Here is an 18,708-nt window from a genome sequence, read left to right on the forward strand (position 1 = left end):
GTCTTGGCCCTTGGCCTTGCGTCTTCTAGCGCACAAGATGCGCTCTGCCCTGTGAGACCCCGCCCTCCGGGAGCACGTTAGAAGCACAGGTCCTGGTTCTAAACTGTACGTGTGTAGAGTCCGCTGAACTTGTCCAGCACCCCCAACGACTTTACCTTGGTAGTTTTCTCTCCTTCTTTTCCCTGAAGGATAAACTCAAGGGGTCATGTTAGAACGTCCTGCATTTTATCTTTCCTTGTTGTGTTTTAGGTGGTTATCACCCTTTATGGATCAGAGGGACAGAGTGAGCCCCATCACCTTTGTGACCCCCAGAAGGCAGTGTTCGAGCGAGGGGAACTGGACGTCTTCCTCCTCACTACCCAGTCCTCCCTCGGGGAGTCGCACGGCCTGAGGCTCTGGCATGACAACTCGGGGGCCAGCCCTTCTTGGTAAGTACCTGCGTCGGGCAGCCTTGTCCTTCCTTCTCTGGGGATCGCCCAGTCTGGGGGCGAGACCAGCATGCCACCGCCACGCAGAACAATTTAACACTTTGGGCCAAATCATAACAAATGACTAGTAGATTTAGATTTCAAAGCATCTACAAAGGGGAAACTCTGAAAAGAAACAGGGAAAATGAACAATATGATTCTGTGTGGATGGTAAAGTGACAGGTGATTTTTTTTCTTTTATTTTCATTTAATGGTGTCATGATTGTGAAGACCAAATCATGGCAGTTTACTGCCCAAAGTGTTGTAAATGAGAAGTATCCCTACACATGAAAAATATCTTTATTTTTTAAAAGATTTTATTTATTTATTTGAGATAAAGGGTGAGCAAGTGAGAGAGAGAGAGAAAGAGAGCATGAGCCGGGGAGGGGCAGAGGTAGAGGGAGAAGGAGACATCCCACTGAGCTAGGAGCCCAACACAAGGCTTGATCCTAGGACCATGGGATCATGACCTGAGCCAAAGGCAGACGCTTAACCACCTGAGCCAGCCGGGTGCCCCAGAAAAACATCTTTGAAGAGTAAACTTAATAAACGACTCTTCACTAAAAATACACTCTCGGTCAATATTAGGAGCTTCAGAAGAGAGTAAAGGAGGGCAGAACCCTGATGTGGGACAGGCCCAGGGAACTGGTGAGGAACAGGGTCAGTGATGAGGCCATGAACTGGGCATGCATGAAGTCCACGTGCTTCTGCTCTTCTGCCGCCGCACTCAGAATGAGGGGAGGTGCGTGGAGAGAGTAAAGATGGCATTAACTGAGATCAAGACTATTGACCGGGGTTAGGAAAAAAAGAAGGAAATGGAGTCAAAGGCCTAAGGCACAGGGACTCTCGTCAGTTGCTGAGTGTTGCCCACCTGTAAAGAGTATGCTCCCTGGGGCGCCTGGGTGGCTCAGTGGGTTAAAGCCTCTGCCTTCGGCTCGGGTCACGATCCCAGGGTCCTGGGATGGAGCCCCATATCGGGCTCTCTGCTCAGCAGGGAGCCTGCTTCCCTTCCTCTCTCTGCCTGCCTCTCTGCCCACTTGTGATCTCTGTCTGTCAAATAAATAAATAAAATCTTAAAAAAAAAAAAAAAATCACTGACCCTCAACTCTGGCCCACCAAGTGACACTCCGCTCTTTTCCAAAAAAAAAAAAAAAAAAAAGAGTACAGTCCCGACCCGAAAGCATTAGCAGCAGGAGTCTCTCTGCGCTACGCGAGGCCAGTCGAGTCTAAGCATTTGCTATTTGCTTGCTGTTTCCTCTGTTCAGGCATCTACAAAGCACTTGGACACTGATTGTGGTTTGATTTATAAAGGAGAGTAACATATAATGGGCCCCTGAAGAGATGCATAATGTTGCTGATCATCAAAAATGCAAATTAAAAGCACAGTGAGAGCACTGAACATCTAGTCTAGAATGACTGGAATAAAGTCTGACAAAATCGAGTAGGGGTGACATTGGGAGCCACTGGAACTCATGCGCCTCAGGCTGGAGCACACAGCGGTGCAGCCACATGAACGGATGGTTTGGCAGGGCTTGTCAAGGCCAATAGACAGGTACCACATGACCCAGAAATTGCACTCCTGGGTGATCACCCGAGATCAATGAAAATGCATGTCCATTCCAGGACTTACACACATACATTCATAGCAGCTTTGTTAATAGTCATCCAAAACTAGGAACAGCACACGTGCCCATCAGGTGAATGAAGAAATAAATGTTAGCGTGTTCATTAAAAGGAGTACAACCCACCAACACAGAGAACGATCTACTGATACAGTGACGTGGGTGAATGCCAGAAACATTTTACAAAGCAGAAGAAGCCAGACACAAAAGGAAACATGCCATATGCATCCACATATATGAAATTCTAGAAAAAGCTAACTAGTCTGAGGGACAGAAAGCAGATCAGTGGTCACCTGGGGCCAGGGCGACCCTCAACGGGGCTGACTGGAAAGGGAACTTTAGGGGGTGATAATTTAATGGTGGTGGTGCTTACACGGTATTTACATTTCTCAAAATGTGTTGAACTGTAGAGTGTACAGAACCCAGTAGGATGAGAAGTCCTTAATATGAATGTTGAAGACCAGTCCCCACCCGCCAGGGATGCCCCCTTCAGGCCCTGGTGACAGAAGACAGAGGCAGGTGGGCTGTACGAAGAGGCGACTGGCGTGTACGAGCAAGGAAAGTTAAGGGAGACATACACACACTGGAGTGTTCCCGAGTAACAGAAGGCTGCATGCTGGTTTTGATACGTGAATTCCCTTAGAGGTCAGGAAGGGAACACTTGGATCAGCTCTGGTCTCTTTCTTTAGTTCTTGCCTCACAATGAAAAGAATCCATTTCCCGACGGGACAAGATTACCTCTTGTTGCAGCATCTGGTTCGCGCCCACCACCCCCGTAACATACCTACCTTCACGTTACCGTAGGCACGTAAACCAGGTCACTGTCGGTGACCTGGCAGGTGGATGGAAATGGTACTTCCTGTGCAACTGTTGGCTGGTGGTGGACCTTGGAGAGTGCGCGCGTGACCGGGTCGTTGTGCCAGTCTCGAAGAAAGAGCTCTTTTCCTTTAGGTGTTGGTGGGAAATGGTGGTCTGTAGGTGACTGTGTGCGTTTTTCTTCATTCTTTCTGCTGCTCGGATGGGACAATGCCAATTGACCTGTCTTCAGGTTTGCTGATTGTTTCCTCTGCCTGCTCAGATCTGCCGTGGAGCCTTTCCAGTGAACTTTGCATTTCAATGCATGTATTTTTCAACTGTGGCCTTTCTGTGTGGTTCTCTTAAAAAATAATTTGTCTATTTACTGATGGTTTCTATTTGGCAAGATGCCATTCTCATTCACTTTCCTTTAGTTCTTTACACATGGTTGTCTTTGGTTCTTTGAACACATTTAATATAGCTGATTTGGGGGTGGCTGGGTGGCTCAGTCCTTAGGCATCTGCCTTCAGCCTGGGTCATGATCCCAGAATCCTGGGATCGAGCCCCGCATTGGGCTCTCTGTTCACAGGGAGCCTGCCTCTCCCTCTGCCTGTTGCTCCCCCTGCTTGTGTGTGCTCTCTCTTTCTCTTTCTGTCAAATAAGTAAATAAAATCTTTTTTTTTTAATAGCTTATTCAGGGGTGCCTGAGTGGCTCAGTGGGTTGAGCATCTACTTCAACTTGGGTTGTGATCCCAGGATCCTGGGATCGAGTCCTGCATCAGGCTCCTTGATCGGCAGGGAGCCTGCTTCTCCCTCTGCCTGCTGCCTCCCCTGCTTGTGCACGCACTCTCGCTCGCTCGCTCGCTCTCTCTCTCTCTCACAAATAAAATCTTAAAAAAATAGCTTATTTAAAGTCTCTTTCTAGTATATCCTGTGTCTTGGCTTCCTCAGGGACAGTGTATTTATGGCTGTGTATGTGTACACACATATGCATGAGTGAGACATACTGTCATTTCTTTTCATGTCTTGTGATCTTTTGTTAAAAACTGACCATTTTAAATATATTTTTTAAAGATTTTATTTATTTGTCAGAGATCACAAGTAGGCAGAGAGGCAGGCAGGGTGGGGAGCAGGCTTCCTGCTGAGCAGAGAGTCCAATGTGGGGCTCGATCCCAGGACCCTGAGATCATGACCTGAGCCAAAGGCAGATACTTTAACCCACTGAGCCACCCAGGTGCCCAGAACTGACCATTTTAAATAATGGAATGTGGTGATGCAGGAAATCGTATTTCCTTTCCCTGCTCCAGGATTTGTTGTTCTTAGTAGTTGTTATTGTTATCTGGTTAGTGACTTTTTCTGAATGAATTCTGTGTTCATCATGGCTTGCAGGTGAAGTTTCCGCTCACTTAGTTTCATGGTGATTTAATGTTTAGACAGAGATTTTGTAAATGCCTGGAACCAGTAAGCCTCCCAGTCTGTGCTGGGAGTTTTGTGGGCGTGTCATGGCATCCCTTCGCCACTCCCCCCACCCATGAAACACTTTTAATTCCTGTTACCCTACACGAGGCAACTCCCGCCTGTGTACTACCTTCTTCCAGACCTGGAGCCCAGAAATCCTGTGACTTCCCTGCTTACCACTATTTTTTCTAATTCCACTTCTCCTCAGAGAGATTTATCCTGTTTTTAAGCCCAGCCAGTATGTGTTATTCTTTCTTTTTGTAGCTTATTGATAGTTCCTCCACATTTGGAGTAGAGCAGGTGCTCAAAGTGTGAATTTACCAAACTACCTTGAGTGGAAGCCTTATGCAAACTTTTGTAGAGCCAAAGATTTATCAAAACTCTTAGGAAGTTTAAAAAAAAAAAGTTTTTAATTTTAAACTCTCATACAATATAAATTAACCTTATCCTCAAAAACCTTATGTCCAGGGGTGCCTAGGTGGATCAGTCATTAAGCATCTGCCTTTGGCTCAGGTCATGATCCCAGGGTCCTGGGATCGAGCCCCGCATCAGTCTCCTGGCTCAGCAGGAAGCCTGCTTCTCCCTCTCCTGCTCCCCATGCTTGTGTTCCCTCTCTCACTGAGTCTTTCTCTCTCAAATAAATAAATAAAATATATTTTTAAAAAATCTGGTGTCCTAAAATCACAAAGGAGTCCCACTGCCATGTCATTTGGAAGCATCTTGATAGAGGTATCAGATGGTGGCTGAGTTGTCACGGTGAGCTTGTGGCCGGACAAAATACATCTTTGCCTGGGACACCTCAGGATGCCAACTCACGTCTGTCCTGTTCTCATTTATCTTCTGAGACACCTGTTCTCATCCCTCATTGTAGAGAAGCTCACCCAGGACCATCTGTGGCTCTCGGTCTTAACTTGACATCCCTGGAACCGGTTTACGAGAGTCCAGAGACTCACTTGCTGCCTGACGTCGCTGCTGTGCAACATGGTGGTCAATGTTGTGTTCTGGAGGAGAGGCAGCAGCACGGCTGAGAGAGACGAGCCAGGTGCGGGTGAGCCTGGCGTGTGGCGTTGGTGGCGCGCAATCCTTCCACGGTCCCGCACCCTCCTTCCCTTCAGGGTCAGAAACAGGGTCCTGAGGTGCCTTTGTTTTCACTTTGCTTTGAATGTTCTAACAGACTTCCACCCTGTTCCCGTTCATTAATGAGTGAAGCAGCCTTGGGAACGACACGTCAGTCTTAGCCTTAGATGTCCTGTCCCTAGATAATGTCCATGAGGAAGTCCTGTCTGTGGATAATCATGGCGGACTTGCCAGACCGATGCCTAGAGCTGGGAGGGCAACGGCTGAGACGACTTCAGCTCTCGAGGATGAAGGCTGCTGTCGTGTTCTTCTTCCAGTGGGTCCGTTTCCTGTGACCTGGTCCCAGCTGCTCACCAGCGTCCAAACTGCTGTCCTCCTCTTCCCCGTCAATCTTGTAACTGGCTGATCCAGCCACACGAACCCCTGCCTCCCTTTCCTCTCAGCCAAGCCTCCTGCCTCCCAGAGGCTCCCTTTGAGCCTCTGTCTCTCACAGAGGTGGCTGAGGTAAGCCTGGTGCCTAATTTTATAAGTAGATGGCAGGCCCTGCTTCTACGTGTAGCAAGAAAGGTCGGTGGAGAGAATCTTCTAGAAGGCTTGCGGGTCCCATTAACCTTGATAGCTTTTCCCTAAGTCCTGTGCCCTGGGCCATGATGCTCATGCCCCTCGTCGTCTCTCCTCTTGATACATTCTGAGGACTGGGTGTGAGTCCAGACGGTACTACTCTCCAGTTTTCGTTGCTGGTGTTTGATCCAGCTGTCCCTTCTTTCTTCCTGTAATCCCTCATAAAACTAGTTTTGAAGCTACTGGGAGGTGACTTTCTTTCTGAGAAAGGAGAAAGAAAATGAAAAATAGAGGTTCTTCGCACTGAGCATTCACTCTCAGTAAAGAGACGACCCTGCCGTGTGTAACTGCTACCAGTCCCGGGCGAATGTCAGACTGACTTTTCTCATCTTGGCTCCACATTCAAGAATTGAAGGAAACGGTGGGATTCCTGCTCAGGAGAAACACCTACCTCCTCTCAGAGTGGGACCAATCTTTATGGGCGTCTCACAGCTTTAACAAGATGATGTAGCTTTTAGCCAGCCTTGTCTCTTCTCACTTGGAAGGTCACGGCTCTCCTCAGCAGGCAGGACCCCATCCGGCAAATGGTAAAGCTCCGCAGGTGTTGGTAACTGATGTGTTCTCTGCCTCTCACTCCCTCCCCCCTCTTGGCATAACCAGCAGGCACGGTAGAACCTTCTGCTTCCGTTTCTTTAAACTTCCAGTAGAGCCGATGGCTTTCGAGACAGTATATCTGGTGATACAAAGTAAAGGATGAAGGAAAAACCCACAGAAATGCCCTCTGGTTCAGACCCCCCCCCCCATACTCCATCTGCTTTGCTGGGGGCTCTTGAGACTTGTCATTCTTTTTCTTCTATGGAACAGGCAGATTAGGGGGTTTAAGGAATCTGGAATATAGTTTACACCCCACTGGGCACTTAACACCATTCTGGTGAAGAAAGCTCAATTCGGTTTCAATTTTAATTTGCTTCTAGATCAAAAGTTGTGTTTCCTTTTTTATTCTGGATCCAAGTGTAGAATTTTAGAAATTGTTAGCAAGTCACCGACATGCTCAGAGAAGACAGTCATTAACTGCTGGGTCCAGTCTCCACGGTCTGGGAAATGGAACGTCCTCATCCGTGAATGACGTGTTCCTCTCTGCCAGTAGTGCCTGTCCCTTGACATGTGAGCCCGGCCTGTACTTGCAGCGGTTCCTGAAAGCCACCATCATCTGTCCCGTTACCTGTTCGGAGTTCTGCAGCGGCTGCAGTCGCATTTATGCGCCCCGGATCCCACCCAGGCCGACCCGCCTTGTGACATCCTTGATGCCACGGACCGACCGCAAAAACTCCAGGAGCTCTTGGAAACACGTCTCCTTCCCACAGAGCAGGGCCCTCCAGGTAAGGCCCCGCATCACCCATAATTATCCTGCGTCTCTCTCAGCTGTTGCCGTTCAGCTGATTCCTTGCACTTCTGTTCTTAAGGGAGGCCACGAGTTTCCCCATCCTGAGCCCAGAAGAGAGGAAGCCCGTGGCTCATGGCCTGCGCCGAGGGTTGACTTACCTCTGCTGGCTCTTCCTGGGCGTCACTAGCCTGGCTGCAGCCTTTTTTACTGCACTTTATAGCTTGGAACTGACCAGAGAGCAGGCCACCAGCTGGGTTGTGTCAGTGATGTTATCCGTGCTTCACAACCTCGTCATCAGCCAGCCAGTCCAGGTACGTGAAAACGGGGCGTCTCAGCATGGGGGGGCGGGACCCACTCGCGCTGTGGGCTGCTCACTTGGGAAGATGACACCCTTGGGTGTCCATTCAAAGTGCTTAACGGTCCTGGTAATTTGACCCAAAAAAAAGAAAACAGCAGAAATAGGCAGAATGAAATTTCAGTGTGTGAAGTCACAGAAAAAACTGGTGAGAACTGTAGAAGCAGACTAGTAGAAGCAGAGCGGAAAAGGATTGCCAAGAGAGGACAAGTGAAAAAAAATCAACCATAAACCACTTAGAAGAAAAACACCAGAAAACTTTTGTTATATTCTCCCTTGTTTAATTTTGGTTTCTGATGTTCTCTCCAAAGAACTGCCAAGACCAATGCCAGGGAGCTTCGCCCCTATTTTCTTCCAGGAGTTTTACAGTTCCAGGTCTTACAGTTGAGTTGGGAATCCATCTGGAACTGACTGTTGTATGTGGCATAAGGAAAGGGTCCAGTTGGGTTCTCTTGCATTCACGTATCCAGTTTTTCCAGCCTCGTTGGTTAAAGAGACCGTCTTGCCCCGCTGTGTATACTTGGCAGTTTTTCCATAGAGGAGTTGTCTGTAAATGCGTGAGTTGATTCTGGCCTCCCCCATTTAGTTCCATCATCTTGTGTGTCTGTTTTTATGCCAATAGCACACAGTTTTGATTACGATAGCTTCCGTAGTGCGGTTTGACATTAGGACATGGGATGCCTCCAGCTTTTTCTTTTTCAAGATCACTCTGTCTCTTTGGCGTGTTTGGTGGGGTTCATACAAATATTAGGATTGTTCTTCTATTTCTGTGAAAAAAATGCCTGAATTTTGATGGGTATTGCACTGAATTTGTAGATCACTTTGGGTGATAGGGACATTTTAACAATGTTCTTTTAAGGCATAAACAGGGAATATCTTTCTAGTTATTTGTGTCTTTATTTCTTTCATCAGTGTTTTCCGGTTTTCATTGTACAGACTTCTCACCCTCTCAGTTAAATCTATTCCCAGATATTTTCTTCTTTTTGATACTTTTGTAAATGAGATTATTCTCTTTCTTTTTCTGGTAATTCGTTGTCCATGTAACAAAATGCACCTGATTTTTGTGTACTGATTTTGTTTCCTGCAACTTTACTAAACTCATTTATTGGTTGTCACGGATTTGTCTTTGTCTTTGTTTTTGTGGCATCTACAGGGTTTTCTGTATATAAGATCATGTTATCTGTACCCGGGATCATGACCCAAGCCAAAGGCAGACGCCTAATGACTGAGCCACCCAGGCGCTCCTTTGTGCATCTTTGGAAATCATCATGTGATTTAATCCTTCATTCTGCTAATGTGGTATATCACGTCTACTGAATTGTGTATGCTGAGTCATCCTTGCAACTCAGGAGATAAACCCCACTCGGTTGCAGTGTGTGATCTTTTTAAATGTACTTTTGAACTTCATATGTTCGCATTTTGTTGAGGATTTTTGCATTTGTGTTCATCAGGGATACTGGCCTGTGGTTTTCCTTTCTTGTAGGCTGTGGTATGAGGGTAATGTTGGCCTCATAAAATGAATTTTGAACAATTTCTTCCATTTTAATTTTTTTTAAAGATTTTATTTATTTATTTGACAGAGATCACAAGTAGAGAGGTAGGCAGGGAGGGGGGCGGAAGCCGGCTCCCCACAGAGCAGAGAGCCCGCTGTGCGGCTCCATCCCAGGACCCTGAGATCATGACCCGAGCTGCAGGCAGAGGCTTAACCCACTGAGCCACCCAGGCGCCCCTCCATTTTAATTTTTTGAAAGAATTTGAGGATTGATGTTAATTCTTCTTTAAATGTTTGGTAGAATTTACCCCTGAAGCCATCTGGTCCTGGTCTTATCTTTGTTGGGAAATTTTTGTTTACAGTCTTCTTATTTGTTAATAGTCTGTTCAGATTTTCTATTTTGTCTTTATTTAGCCTTAATAAGCTGTGTGTTTCTAGGAATTGATCCATTCTAAGCTGTTCAGTTTGTTGGCATACAGTTGTTCGCAGTAGTCTCTTACAATCCTTTGTTTTTGTGATACCAGTGTTAATGTCTACTCTTTAGTAATTTTATTTGAATCCTCTTTTTCTTGGTTCAGCCTAAAGGTTTATCAGTTTTGTTTCTTTCAAAATATTTTTATTTTTGTATGTTCTATTTAACTTGTCTTTATTTCATTTATTTCTACTCTAATCTTTATTATTTACTTCCCTCTGCTAACTTTGGGCTTAGTTTGTTCTTTTTTTACTAGTTTCTTGAAGACCAAAGTTAGCTTGTTTAGTTGAGAGCTTTCTTTTTTTCATAAAATAGGTGTTTAATATTATAAAATGCCCTCTTTAGAACTGCTTTTGCTGCATCCCATAAGTTTGGTATGACATTTTTATGTGCATTTTTGTTTGTCTCAAGGTACTTTTTAATTTCCTAACTTGACCCATTGGCTGTTCAGAAGTGTGGTGTTGAATTTCCATGTGTTTGTGGATTTTCCAATTTGCATCCTGTTACTGATTTCTGATTTCATACATTGTAGTCAGAAAAAGATACTTGATATATATGCTTTCAGTCTCCTTAAATTTGTGAAGACTTGCTTTGTGGCCCAATGTAGGATCTATCCTGGAGAATGTTCAGGTGTACTTGTGAAGAATATATATTCTGGTTGAGTGGAATGTTCTACATATATCTTTTAGGTCCATCTGGCTCATAGTATTAACTTACTGATTTTCTGTCTAGACAGTCTATCCATTGTTGACAGTGGGGTATTGAAATCACCTACTGTTACCATATTGCTATCTATTTCTTCTATCAGGTAACATTTACTTTACTTATTTTGATGTTCCAAGGTTGGGTGCATATATATTTACAATTGTTTTGTCCTCTTTATGAAGTGAGCGCTGTATCACTTTATCACAAGTGACCTTCCCTGTCTGTTGTGACTGAGTTTCACTGAAATTCTGTTTTTTTTGTTTTATTTTGTATAGATTTTATTTATTTATGTGTCAGAGAGAGGGAGTACAAACAGGGGGAGAGGCATGCAGAGGGAAAGGGAGAAGCAGGCTCCCCGCTGAGCAAGGAGCCCAACATGGAGCTTGATCCCAGGGATTGTGACCTGAGCTGAAGGCAGCCACTTAACCGACGGAGCCACCCAGGCACCCCTGAAATTCTGTTTTTTCTGTTATAAGTTAGAGCTACTTCTATTCCCTTTTGGTTGCCATTTGCATGGGATATTTTTTTTCCCAAACCTTTTTTTACAAAAACTAAAGTGAGTCTCTCATAGGCAGTATATTATTGGATCTTGTATTTTTACCATACAGCCACTCTGTCTTTTGATTGAAGAATTTAATCTTTTGACATTTAATTATTGATAAGAACTTACTATTGGCACTTTATTGTTTTCTGATTGTTTTTTCAGTTCCTTTGTTCCTCTTTTATTCTTTTGGCATCTTTGTGATTTATATTTTTGTAGTGGTATGCTTTAATTCCCTTCCTTTCATTGTTTTGCATTTATTACAGATTTTGCTTTAGTGTTATCATAAGGCTTATGTAAAATATTTTATAACAGTCTGTTTTAAGCTGAAAACAACTTAACTTTAATCACATAAAAAGCTCTACATTTGGAGGTGCCTGATTGGCTCAGCCAGTAGAGCCTGCAACTCTTGATCTCAGGGTTGTGAGTTCAAGCCCCACACTGGGTGTAGAGATTATTTAAAAAAACAACAAGATTGTTCTGCCTGTACATTAAAACAAAAACAACAACAACAAAAACCTCTGTGCTTTTACTTCTGCTTTTTTTGTGCTTATGTAACTGATGTCCCGCTGCCTTTCTTCCTATGCTGTCGTTCACTGACGTGTTATTATTGTGGTAGTTATTTTTAACACTATTGTCTTTAACTTTTATACCAAAGATAAAAGTGATTTACACACCACTACAGTAGTACCAAGCTCTGAATTGGACTATGTATTTACCTTTACCTGTGAGTTTTATACTTTCATGTTGCCACACAGCCTCCTTTCCTTTCAGCTAAAGGAATTCCCTCTAACATCCCTCGTAAGACCTGGTGGTGATAAACTCCCTCATCTTTTGTTTGTCTGGGGCTGATTTTAGCTCCCTTCACTTCTGAAGGACGGTTTTGTTGGGTATAGTGGTTTGAGTTGGCAAGTTTTGTTTTGTTGTTTTTTTTCTTTCAAGTACTTTGAATATATCATTCTATTCCCTCTGGCCTGCAAGATCTCTGCTGAGAAATCTGATAGCCTATGGGGGTGTGTGTGTGTGTGTGTGTGTGTGTAAAGTTATTTTTTTTCTTTCTGTTTTCAGAATTTTCTGTCTTTACTTTTAACAGTTGGATAAACAATAAAGTATCTCAGAGTAATCTTCTTTGGGTTGATCTGACTTGGGGTCCTTTGTGCTTCATGTACCAGATGTTTCTATTTTTACCAAAATTTCAACTGTTGTTTCTTTTTTTTTTTTTTAAGTTTTTTTTTTTTTTTTAAAGACTTTATTTGACAGAGATCACAAGTAGGCAGAGAGGTAGGCAGAGAGAGAGAGAGAGAGAGAGAGAGGAAGAAGCAGGCTCCCCGCCAAGCAGAGAGCCCGATGCGGGGCTTGATCCCAGGACCTGGAGATCATGACCTGAGCCAAAGGCAGAGGCTTAACCCACTGAGCCCAGCCCCCCAGGCACCCCGTCAACTATTGTTTCTTTAAATAAGTTTTCTGCCTCTTTGTCTCTCCTCCTCCTCTGAGATTCCCATGATATGTATATTTGTCCTTTTGACAGTGTCCAGAAGTGACAGACGCTTTGTTCACTCTTTGTCGTTCATTTTTCTTTTTGTTCCTTGAACTGGCTAACTTCAAATGACCTCTCCTCAAGTTCACGGATTATTTCTTCTGTGTGATCAAGTCTACTGTTGAAGCTTTGTATTGAATTTTTCAGTTCTACCATGGAATTATTCATCTCCAGAATTTCTCTTTAGTTCTTTTTTATGGTTTCTATTTGTCAAAATTACCATTTTGTCCCTGCATTGTTTCCCTGACTTCATTTATTTGTGTTCTCGTGCTTTTCACTGAGTTCCTTTAAGAAGATTATTTTGATTTCTGAGGCAGTTCGTGGACCTCTCTGTATCTTTGGAGTCATTTAGTGGAACTTGAGGAATTTCCTTTGATGGTGCCATGTTTGTCTGATCCTGACTCTGGGATCTGTGTAGTCTTGGGTTGGTGTTCATGCATTTGAAGGAGAAAACGCCTTTTCTGGTCTTTACAGATCAGTTTTGGCAATTAAAAACCTTCTCCTGTCAGTTCCCCAGGCTGATGAGTTACCTCCAGAATCTAAGTTGATCAGGGATGGTGTTAGGTCATGTGGCTGTGGTTACATCCACAGTGGGGTCCACAGTTTGTAGGCCTGTTACCAGGGGCTCGGATTGGTGTGGATCTGGTCTGCTGTCTGGGTGGACAGGACTGACTGCAGAACCTTGTTCAGTGGGGCTGGCACTGGGACAAGGTTGGAGTAGAACAGGCCTGTTACCAGCTGCAAGAATGAGTGTAGCTCCCCCAGATTTCTGGGAGGGCTCCTGCTGGGTCGCTGGGTGGGTCCCTGGGCAGGCAGGATGGGCGCTGGACTGTGGCTGAGAGGGACAGGAATGGAGTCCCCAGGAGTCCCCAGGCTGTTCAGGATCCATAGCCAGGACTAGTATCAACAGACCTGGTTCTGGAGGGATGGAAGAGTGTGTCCCCCACCAGGATTGCTCCCTGACCATGGCTGGAATGGCCTGGAGGCAAGGTAGAAGTTTCAGGATCTGAAGTCAGACTAGGTTGGTAGGCTTATCTCCAGTCGCATTGATAGGTGTGTCTCCCAGCCGGTCTCTGGACTAGCAGGACTGCTCATGGACTGTAGCCAAGAGGGGCTGGAGTCCAGTTAAAGGCCATTGCAGGATCTACAGACAGACCGAGTTTGGTGAGCTTGCCTCCAGGGACTTTTGGACTGTGGCTGAGAGGGACTGGCACTCAGAACTAAGGTCTAAAGGCCTGTTATCTGAGACACAGGCAGAAGTGACTCCTGGGTCCCTTGGCGTATGGTGCTGTAGCCAAGTCCACAGAGGCAGAACTGTTTCTGGGTCTGTTATCAGGACCATAGGTGGTGAGTCTGCCATCTGGGCATGGACGTGCCTTCTCAGGATGGACTTTGTCAGTCTTGGACTCCACCGGGGTTTCACAGTTCCCTACCTTTGGATCCCAAGGCTCCCGCAAAGGCACCTTCATCTGTGGATTACTGTTGCTGAGAGGAGATACAAGCAGGCCACCTCCTATTTCACTGTCCTGCTGACGCCTTTCAGTTGATTCTCCAGATTCATCTAGATCACCTATATGTCCTTTACAAATGATGACCATTTCACTTCCTTATTTTTTTTTTAAAGATTTTTTCTTTATTTATCTGACAGAGATCGCAAGCAGGCAGAGAGGCAGGCAGAGAGAGAGGAGGAAGCAGGCTCCCCGCAGAGCAGAGAGCCCGATTCGGGACTTGATCCCAGGACTCTGGGATCATGACCTGAGCCGAAGGCAGAGGCTTAACCCACTGAGCCACCCAGGTGCCACTCACTTCCTTATTTTTATGCTTATTTCATTTTCTTGCCTGGTTGCATTAACTAGAAATTCCAAATATGTTTTTTTTTAATAGTGGTGAAAATGTGCATTTTCTGTTACTAACTTAATAAGGCAGTTGTGAAAGTGGTTTCTTGTACTCTTTTTGTTCGGATTTATTGCTGATGGGAACTCCTTGCTTCTGGGCAATGTTCTGCTTCGTCAGATTCGCATTCCTAGCACCATACTCCTTCCAACTGGAGTGTCTCCCCGAGAACAAGCGAAGCCATCTCCCCAAGATCTGGAGGATACAGAGAACTATGGAGTAAACTGGGGCCCCCCGATACAAACGTCACAAAATCAGACAACATTTGGCATTATCAGAATCCAGAGATAGCGGGTGGCTATCCTGTCCAAGGGGAATTTGCCACTTACTCAGGAGGAGGGTATGTTGTGAGACTTAGAAGAAGCTTCCATCAGGTGAGGAAGCCTGAGCCCTGGACAGGAGAACCAGGCCGCGTCCCTTCTTAGGACAGTTACAGCTGCCATAATGGTGCTCAGTTGTCTGTGACACTTGTAGACACTTTTTTTTTTCCCAGAGAAATCTTTTTTTTTCCCCCCAAATTTTATTTATTTATTTATTTGTCAGAGAGACCGTGCAAGCACAAGCAATGGGAGAGGCAGGCAGAGAGAGGGAGAGAGAAAGGAGCCCAGCGTGGGATTCCATCCCAGGACCCTGGGATCATGACCTGAGCCGAAGGCAGACGTTTAACCGACTGAGCCACCCAGGTGTCCCCCTTGTGGACACTTCTTAGACTTTTAAGGAAACGTACCTTTTAGTTTAAAAATTCCTTGTTCAACCTCAAACTACAGATATGTTTTGGTTTGGCAATTTGTCCATACTCATTTTTTTTTCTCATGTGGAAAAACACCTTCCAATCTCAATTCTGGTATCCCTAGTTTAGGCAAACTATAATCTTTAGATTTAAGAGGAAGCATTGGCTTTCATGAGCCATAATCAATGCAAATATTCACAGTCAAACTTCCAGAGACTTTAGAGTGTTTTTGTATGTGTATGTGATAAGAATTTTTTATCATTATATATGAAAAGGCTTAAATTACCTCTTCATTTAAGTTTACAGCAAGAATTTACTCAAAAACATGGGAAATCTGCTTCTCCCTCTCCCTCAGCAGCTCCCCCGGCTTGTGCTTTCTTGCACTCTCAAATAAGTAAAATCTTAAAAAATAAAGAGAAGAATTTAACATTCAGAAGTCGTAGAGTAATAGCGGTAGCTGACATAAAATAATTCTACCCTAGGTGTTAAACACCAAATACGTTCTCTTGAACATTTAAACCTGATGTGAATGCTCTTATGAAAACTTTCATCTTTATAGACTTCTCAACTTCTATCTTTGTGAACTAATACTAGTGAAAGTTTGGGGATTAGTAATAGTACTCCGTAGGCAAACGATATTTGGGAATGTAGCTTTGCAACTGGCACGTGATATTGGAAACGCCAGGCCATTTTTCTCCTTCGCGGGATTGAATGGAGAAAGAAGCTGACCCTGTCGTTCTGTTTTCCCAGAGTTCCGCAGCATCTTGGACAGAGCCACTGGCTTGAGCATTGCACCAAAAGCCTCTCTGTGGAATCTGTGGTCTTCGGTGCTAACGTGAACCTGTTCTGTGTAGTGACCCTGATTTTGGAGTCCAACAATGCAGGTACAGAGGTCTCTTCTGTCCTGACCTGGGTATCTCAGGAGAAAGCTCAGTTTCTTTATTTTGTACCATTAAAAGACAGTATTTTAGTTAAAGTTATTCTCCATAATTTAAAAAGTCAAGTATTCAAGGCAAAAGCGAGCATTTCTTTCTTCCTCCTCCCCTCCTCCCCCTTTCCCAGAGAAGGCTACTGCCTGCTTTTTTTTTAACTGTTTCTTTGGGAAAAAAATTAAAAGTTTTTTTAAAGAGGGCGCCTGGGTGGCTCAGTGGGTTAAGCCGCTGCCTTCGGCTCAGGTCATGATCTCAGGGTCCTGGGATCGAGTCCCGCATCAGGCTCTCTGCTCAGCAGGGAGCCTGCTTCCTCCTCTCTCTCTCTGCCTGCCTCTCTGCCTACTTGTGATCTCTCTCTGTCAAATAAATAAATAAAATCTTTAAAAAAAATTTAAAAAAAAAAAAAGTTTTTTAAAGATTTCATTTATTTGACAGAGACAGCGAGAAAGGGAACACAAACAGGGGGAGTGGGAAAGGGAGAAGCAGGCTTCCTGCTGAGCAGGGAGCCGGATGTGGGGCTCGATCCCAGGACCCTGCGATCATGATCTGAGCCAAGGGCAGAGGCCCAACTGACTGAGCCACCCAGGCACCCTGGTTCTTTGAAATTTAACAACTAACATGTTTATTACTTATTTCATGCATTTTCAGTTTTAGGTACTATTTCTTCCTATGATGATGAGCATTTAACTTTCTTATACACAACACACACGCATACACACACTTTCCTCTTTCCGTGTTCTCCGAATATAGTAACGATTTATGGTTAGTTTAATATTTATTTCCATTATTGTAATTATCTGAATGATTTCTCAAAGATGAGCCATGTAATGTATTGTAATTTCTTTTCTTCTAGAACATTTTCCTTAGAGTTTATAATTGTTTCTTTTTCTTTTTTTCCATTTGGTTGGTTTTGCATGAATCTATGATTGATTCACCTCCAAACTCCTCCTAGAAAAATCTCTTTCTGTTCAAAAAGTATCAAGCAACCTATTATTTTGAGGCCCTCCATCCTTTTGGTGCAGTTCAGATTGGTTTTTCTCCGGGTCTGCTGCGCAACGCTCATCCTGGATTCTCCCTACAGTATCATTCTGGGGATGATCTTGACCTCTCCCCTCTGTTGGATCTTCTTTCTCCTGGATCCCATGTTTTCCTCTCTGCGTTTACTTTCTCATTCTGCTGGAGCATATCCTTCGGGAAATTACTGCAAGGGTACAGAAGAAGTAAATTTTTTGAAGACTTCCAGGTCCAAAATTGTTCCTACTCTGCCATCACACATGATTGCTCATTATTCTGGATATAGTTGTTTTTACAGAATTTTGAAAAGTATAGCTCCATTGTCTTCTAGCTTCTTGTGCTGTTCTTAAGACGTGCGATGATGGGGACATCTGGGTGGCTCAGTGGGTTAAAGGTCTGCCTTTGGCTCAGGTCACGATCTTGGGGTCCTGGAATCGAGCCCTGTTGGGGAGCTGCCTTCTCCTTTTTCCTCTACCTGCCACTCTGACTACTTGTGCTCTTTCTCTATTTTTCAAATAAATAATTTTTTTAAAGATTTTTTTAATTTATTTATCAGAGAGAGAGAGGGGGAGAGAGCGAGCACAGGCAGACAGAATGGCAGGCAGAGGCAGAGGGAGAAGCAGGCTCCCTGCTGAGCAAGGAGCCCGATGTGGGACTCGATCCCGGGACGCTGGGATCATGACCTGAGCCGAAGGCAGCTGCTTAACCAACTGAGCCACCCAGGCGTCCCAATAAATTTTTTTTTTAAAGTGTGATGATGCCCCCAACTCCCAAAAGGTTTTCAAATTTTCTCTCTCTACCCAGTGAGTCTTTTAACCTGGAAATGTGTCCTTAGGTTCTGAGAAATTTTCTCACAGATTTCTATCAAATTCTTCTTTGTTTTCTTTGTTCCCTTTTACCAGTATTCCGGGCATTTGACGTTGGGATGCCTAGACTGATCCTTTTATTTTTCTTGTTTTTGCTTTTCCATGTTTTTCTTCTAGTTTCTGGGAGATAAATGTAACAAGTGGTTTAGAAGTTGAAGTATTCATCTTGATAATTTAATTTTCAAGATTTGTGTTTGTCCTCAATATTTTTTTCATCGTATCCTGTTCTTTTATGGACATGGTATCCTCTCAGCTCTCTGAGGATGTTACAGGCTTTGTTTTGTTTTGTTTTGTTTTTTTCCTGCTCTTTCACTTTCTATAATGCTTCTGAACTTCTTTTTTTACTTGTTTTGGTCTCCAGTTGTCAGTGTTGAGGTCCAATATGTGGCTGTTTATCATACTGAAGACAGAGATAGTAAAAAGCAAATAAATGCTAGTTAGAAGCTCTCTGTTCATAGAAAGAGCTTGTCGGCTGTTCCTAATGTCTTTCTGGCAGTTTCACATACAGGACCCTCCAAACCCCTGCTTTGAGGATGTCAGCCTTGTGGACTTCTCTGAGACTATTGAGAAAAGGGACTGGGAAGCATCGCCATGCAGCATAAAAACTTTCTCTTAGAGGTGCCTGGGTGGCTCAGTTGGTTAAGTGTCTGACTCTTGATTTTAGCTCAGGTCATAATCTCAGGGTCAAAGATAGATCCCCAAGTTGGCCTTTGCACCGAGCTTGGAGCCTGCTTAGGATTCTCTCTCTCCCTCTGCCCCTCCTCTGTTCATGAGCACACTTTGTCTCTCTCTTCACTCTCAAAATAA

At 44.4% G+C, this 18,708-nt stretch overlaps 1 protein-coding gene across 1 annotated transcript in view; it reads left to right on the plus strand.

Moving 5' to 3' along the window:
* The window catches only part of PKD1L3 (polycystin 1 like 3, transient receptor potential channel interacting), a 57,623-nt gene that overhangs the window by 30,936 nt on the left and 7,979 nt on the right, over window positions 1-18,708 (plus strand). Inside the window, 10 exon segments of the mRNA XM_045076517.1 lie at window positions 250-428; window positions 2,894-3,040; window positions 5,188-5,384; window positions 5,737-5,820; window positions 5,823-5,918; window positions 6,382-6,567; window positions 7,168-7,364; window positions 7,448-7,675; window positions 14,115-14,147; window positions 15,766-15,973. Coding sequence (XP_044932452.1) covers window positions 250-428; window positions 2,894-3,040; window positions 5,188-5,384; window positions 5,737-5,820; window positions 5,823-5,918; window positions 6,382-6,567; window positions 7,168-7,364; window positions 7,448-7,675; window positions 14,115-14,147; window positions 15,766-15,973 — 1,555 coding nt within the window.

This window comes from Mustela putorius, unplaced genomic scaffold, assembly GCF_011764305.1.
Source record: "Mustela putorius furo isolate JIRA1106 unplaced genomic scaffold, ASM1176430v1.1 tig00000174_pilon_pilon_pilon, whole genome shotgun sequence".
In the NCBI taxonomy this organism is placed as follows: domain Eukaryota; kingdom Metazoa; phylum Chordata; class Mammalia; order Carnivora; family Mustelidae; genus Mustela; species Mustela putorius.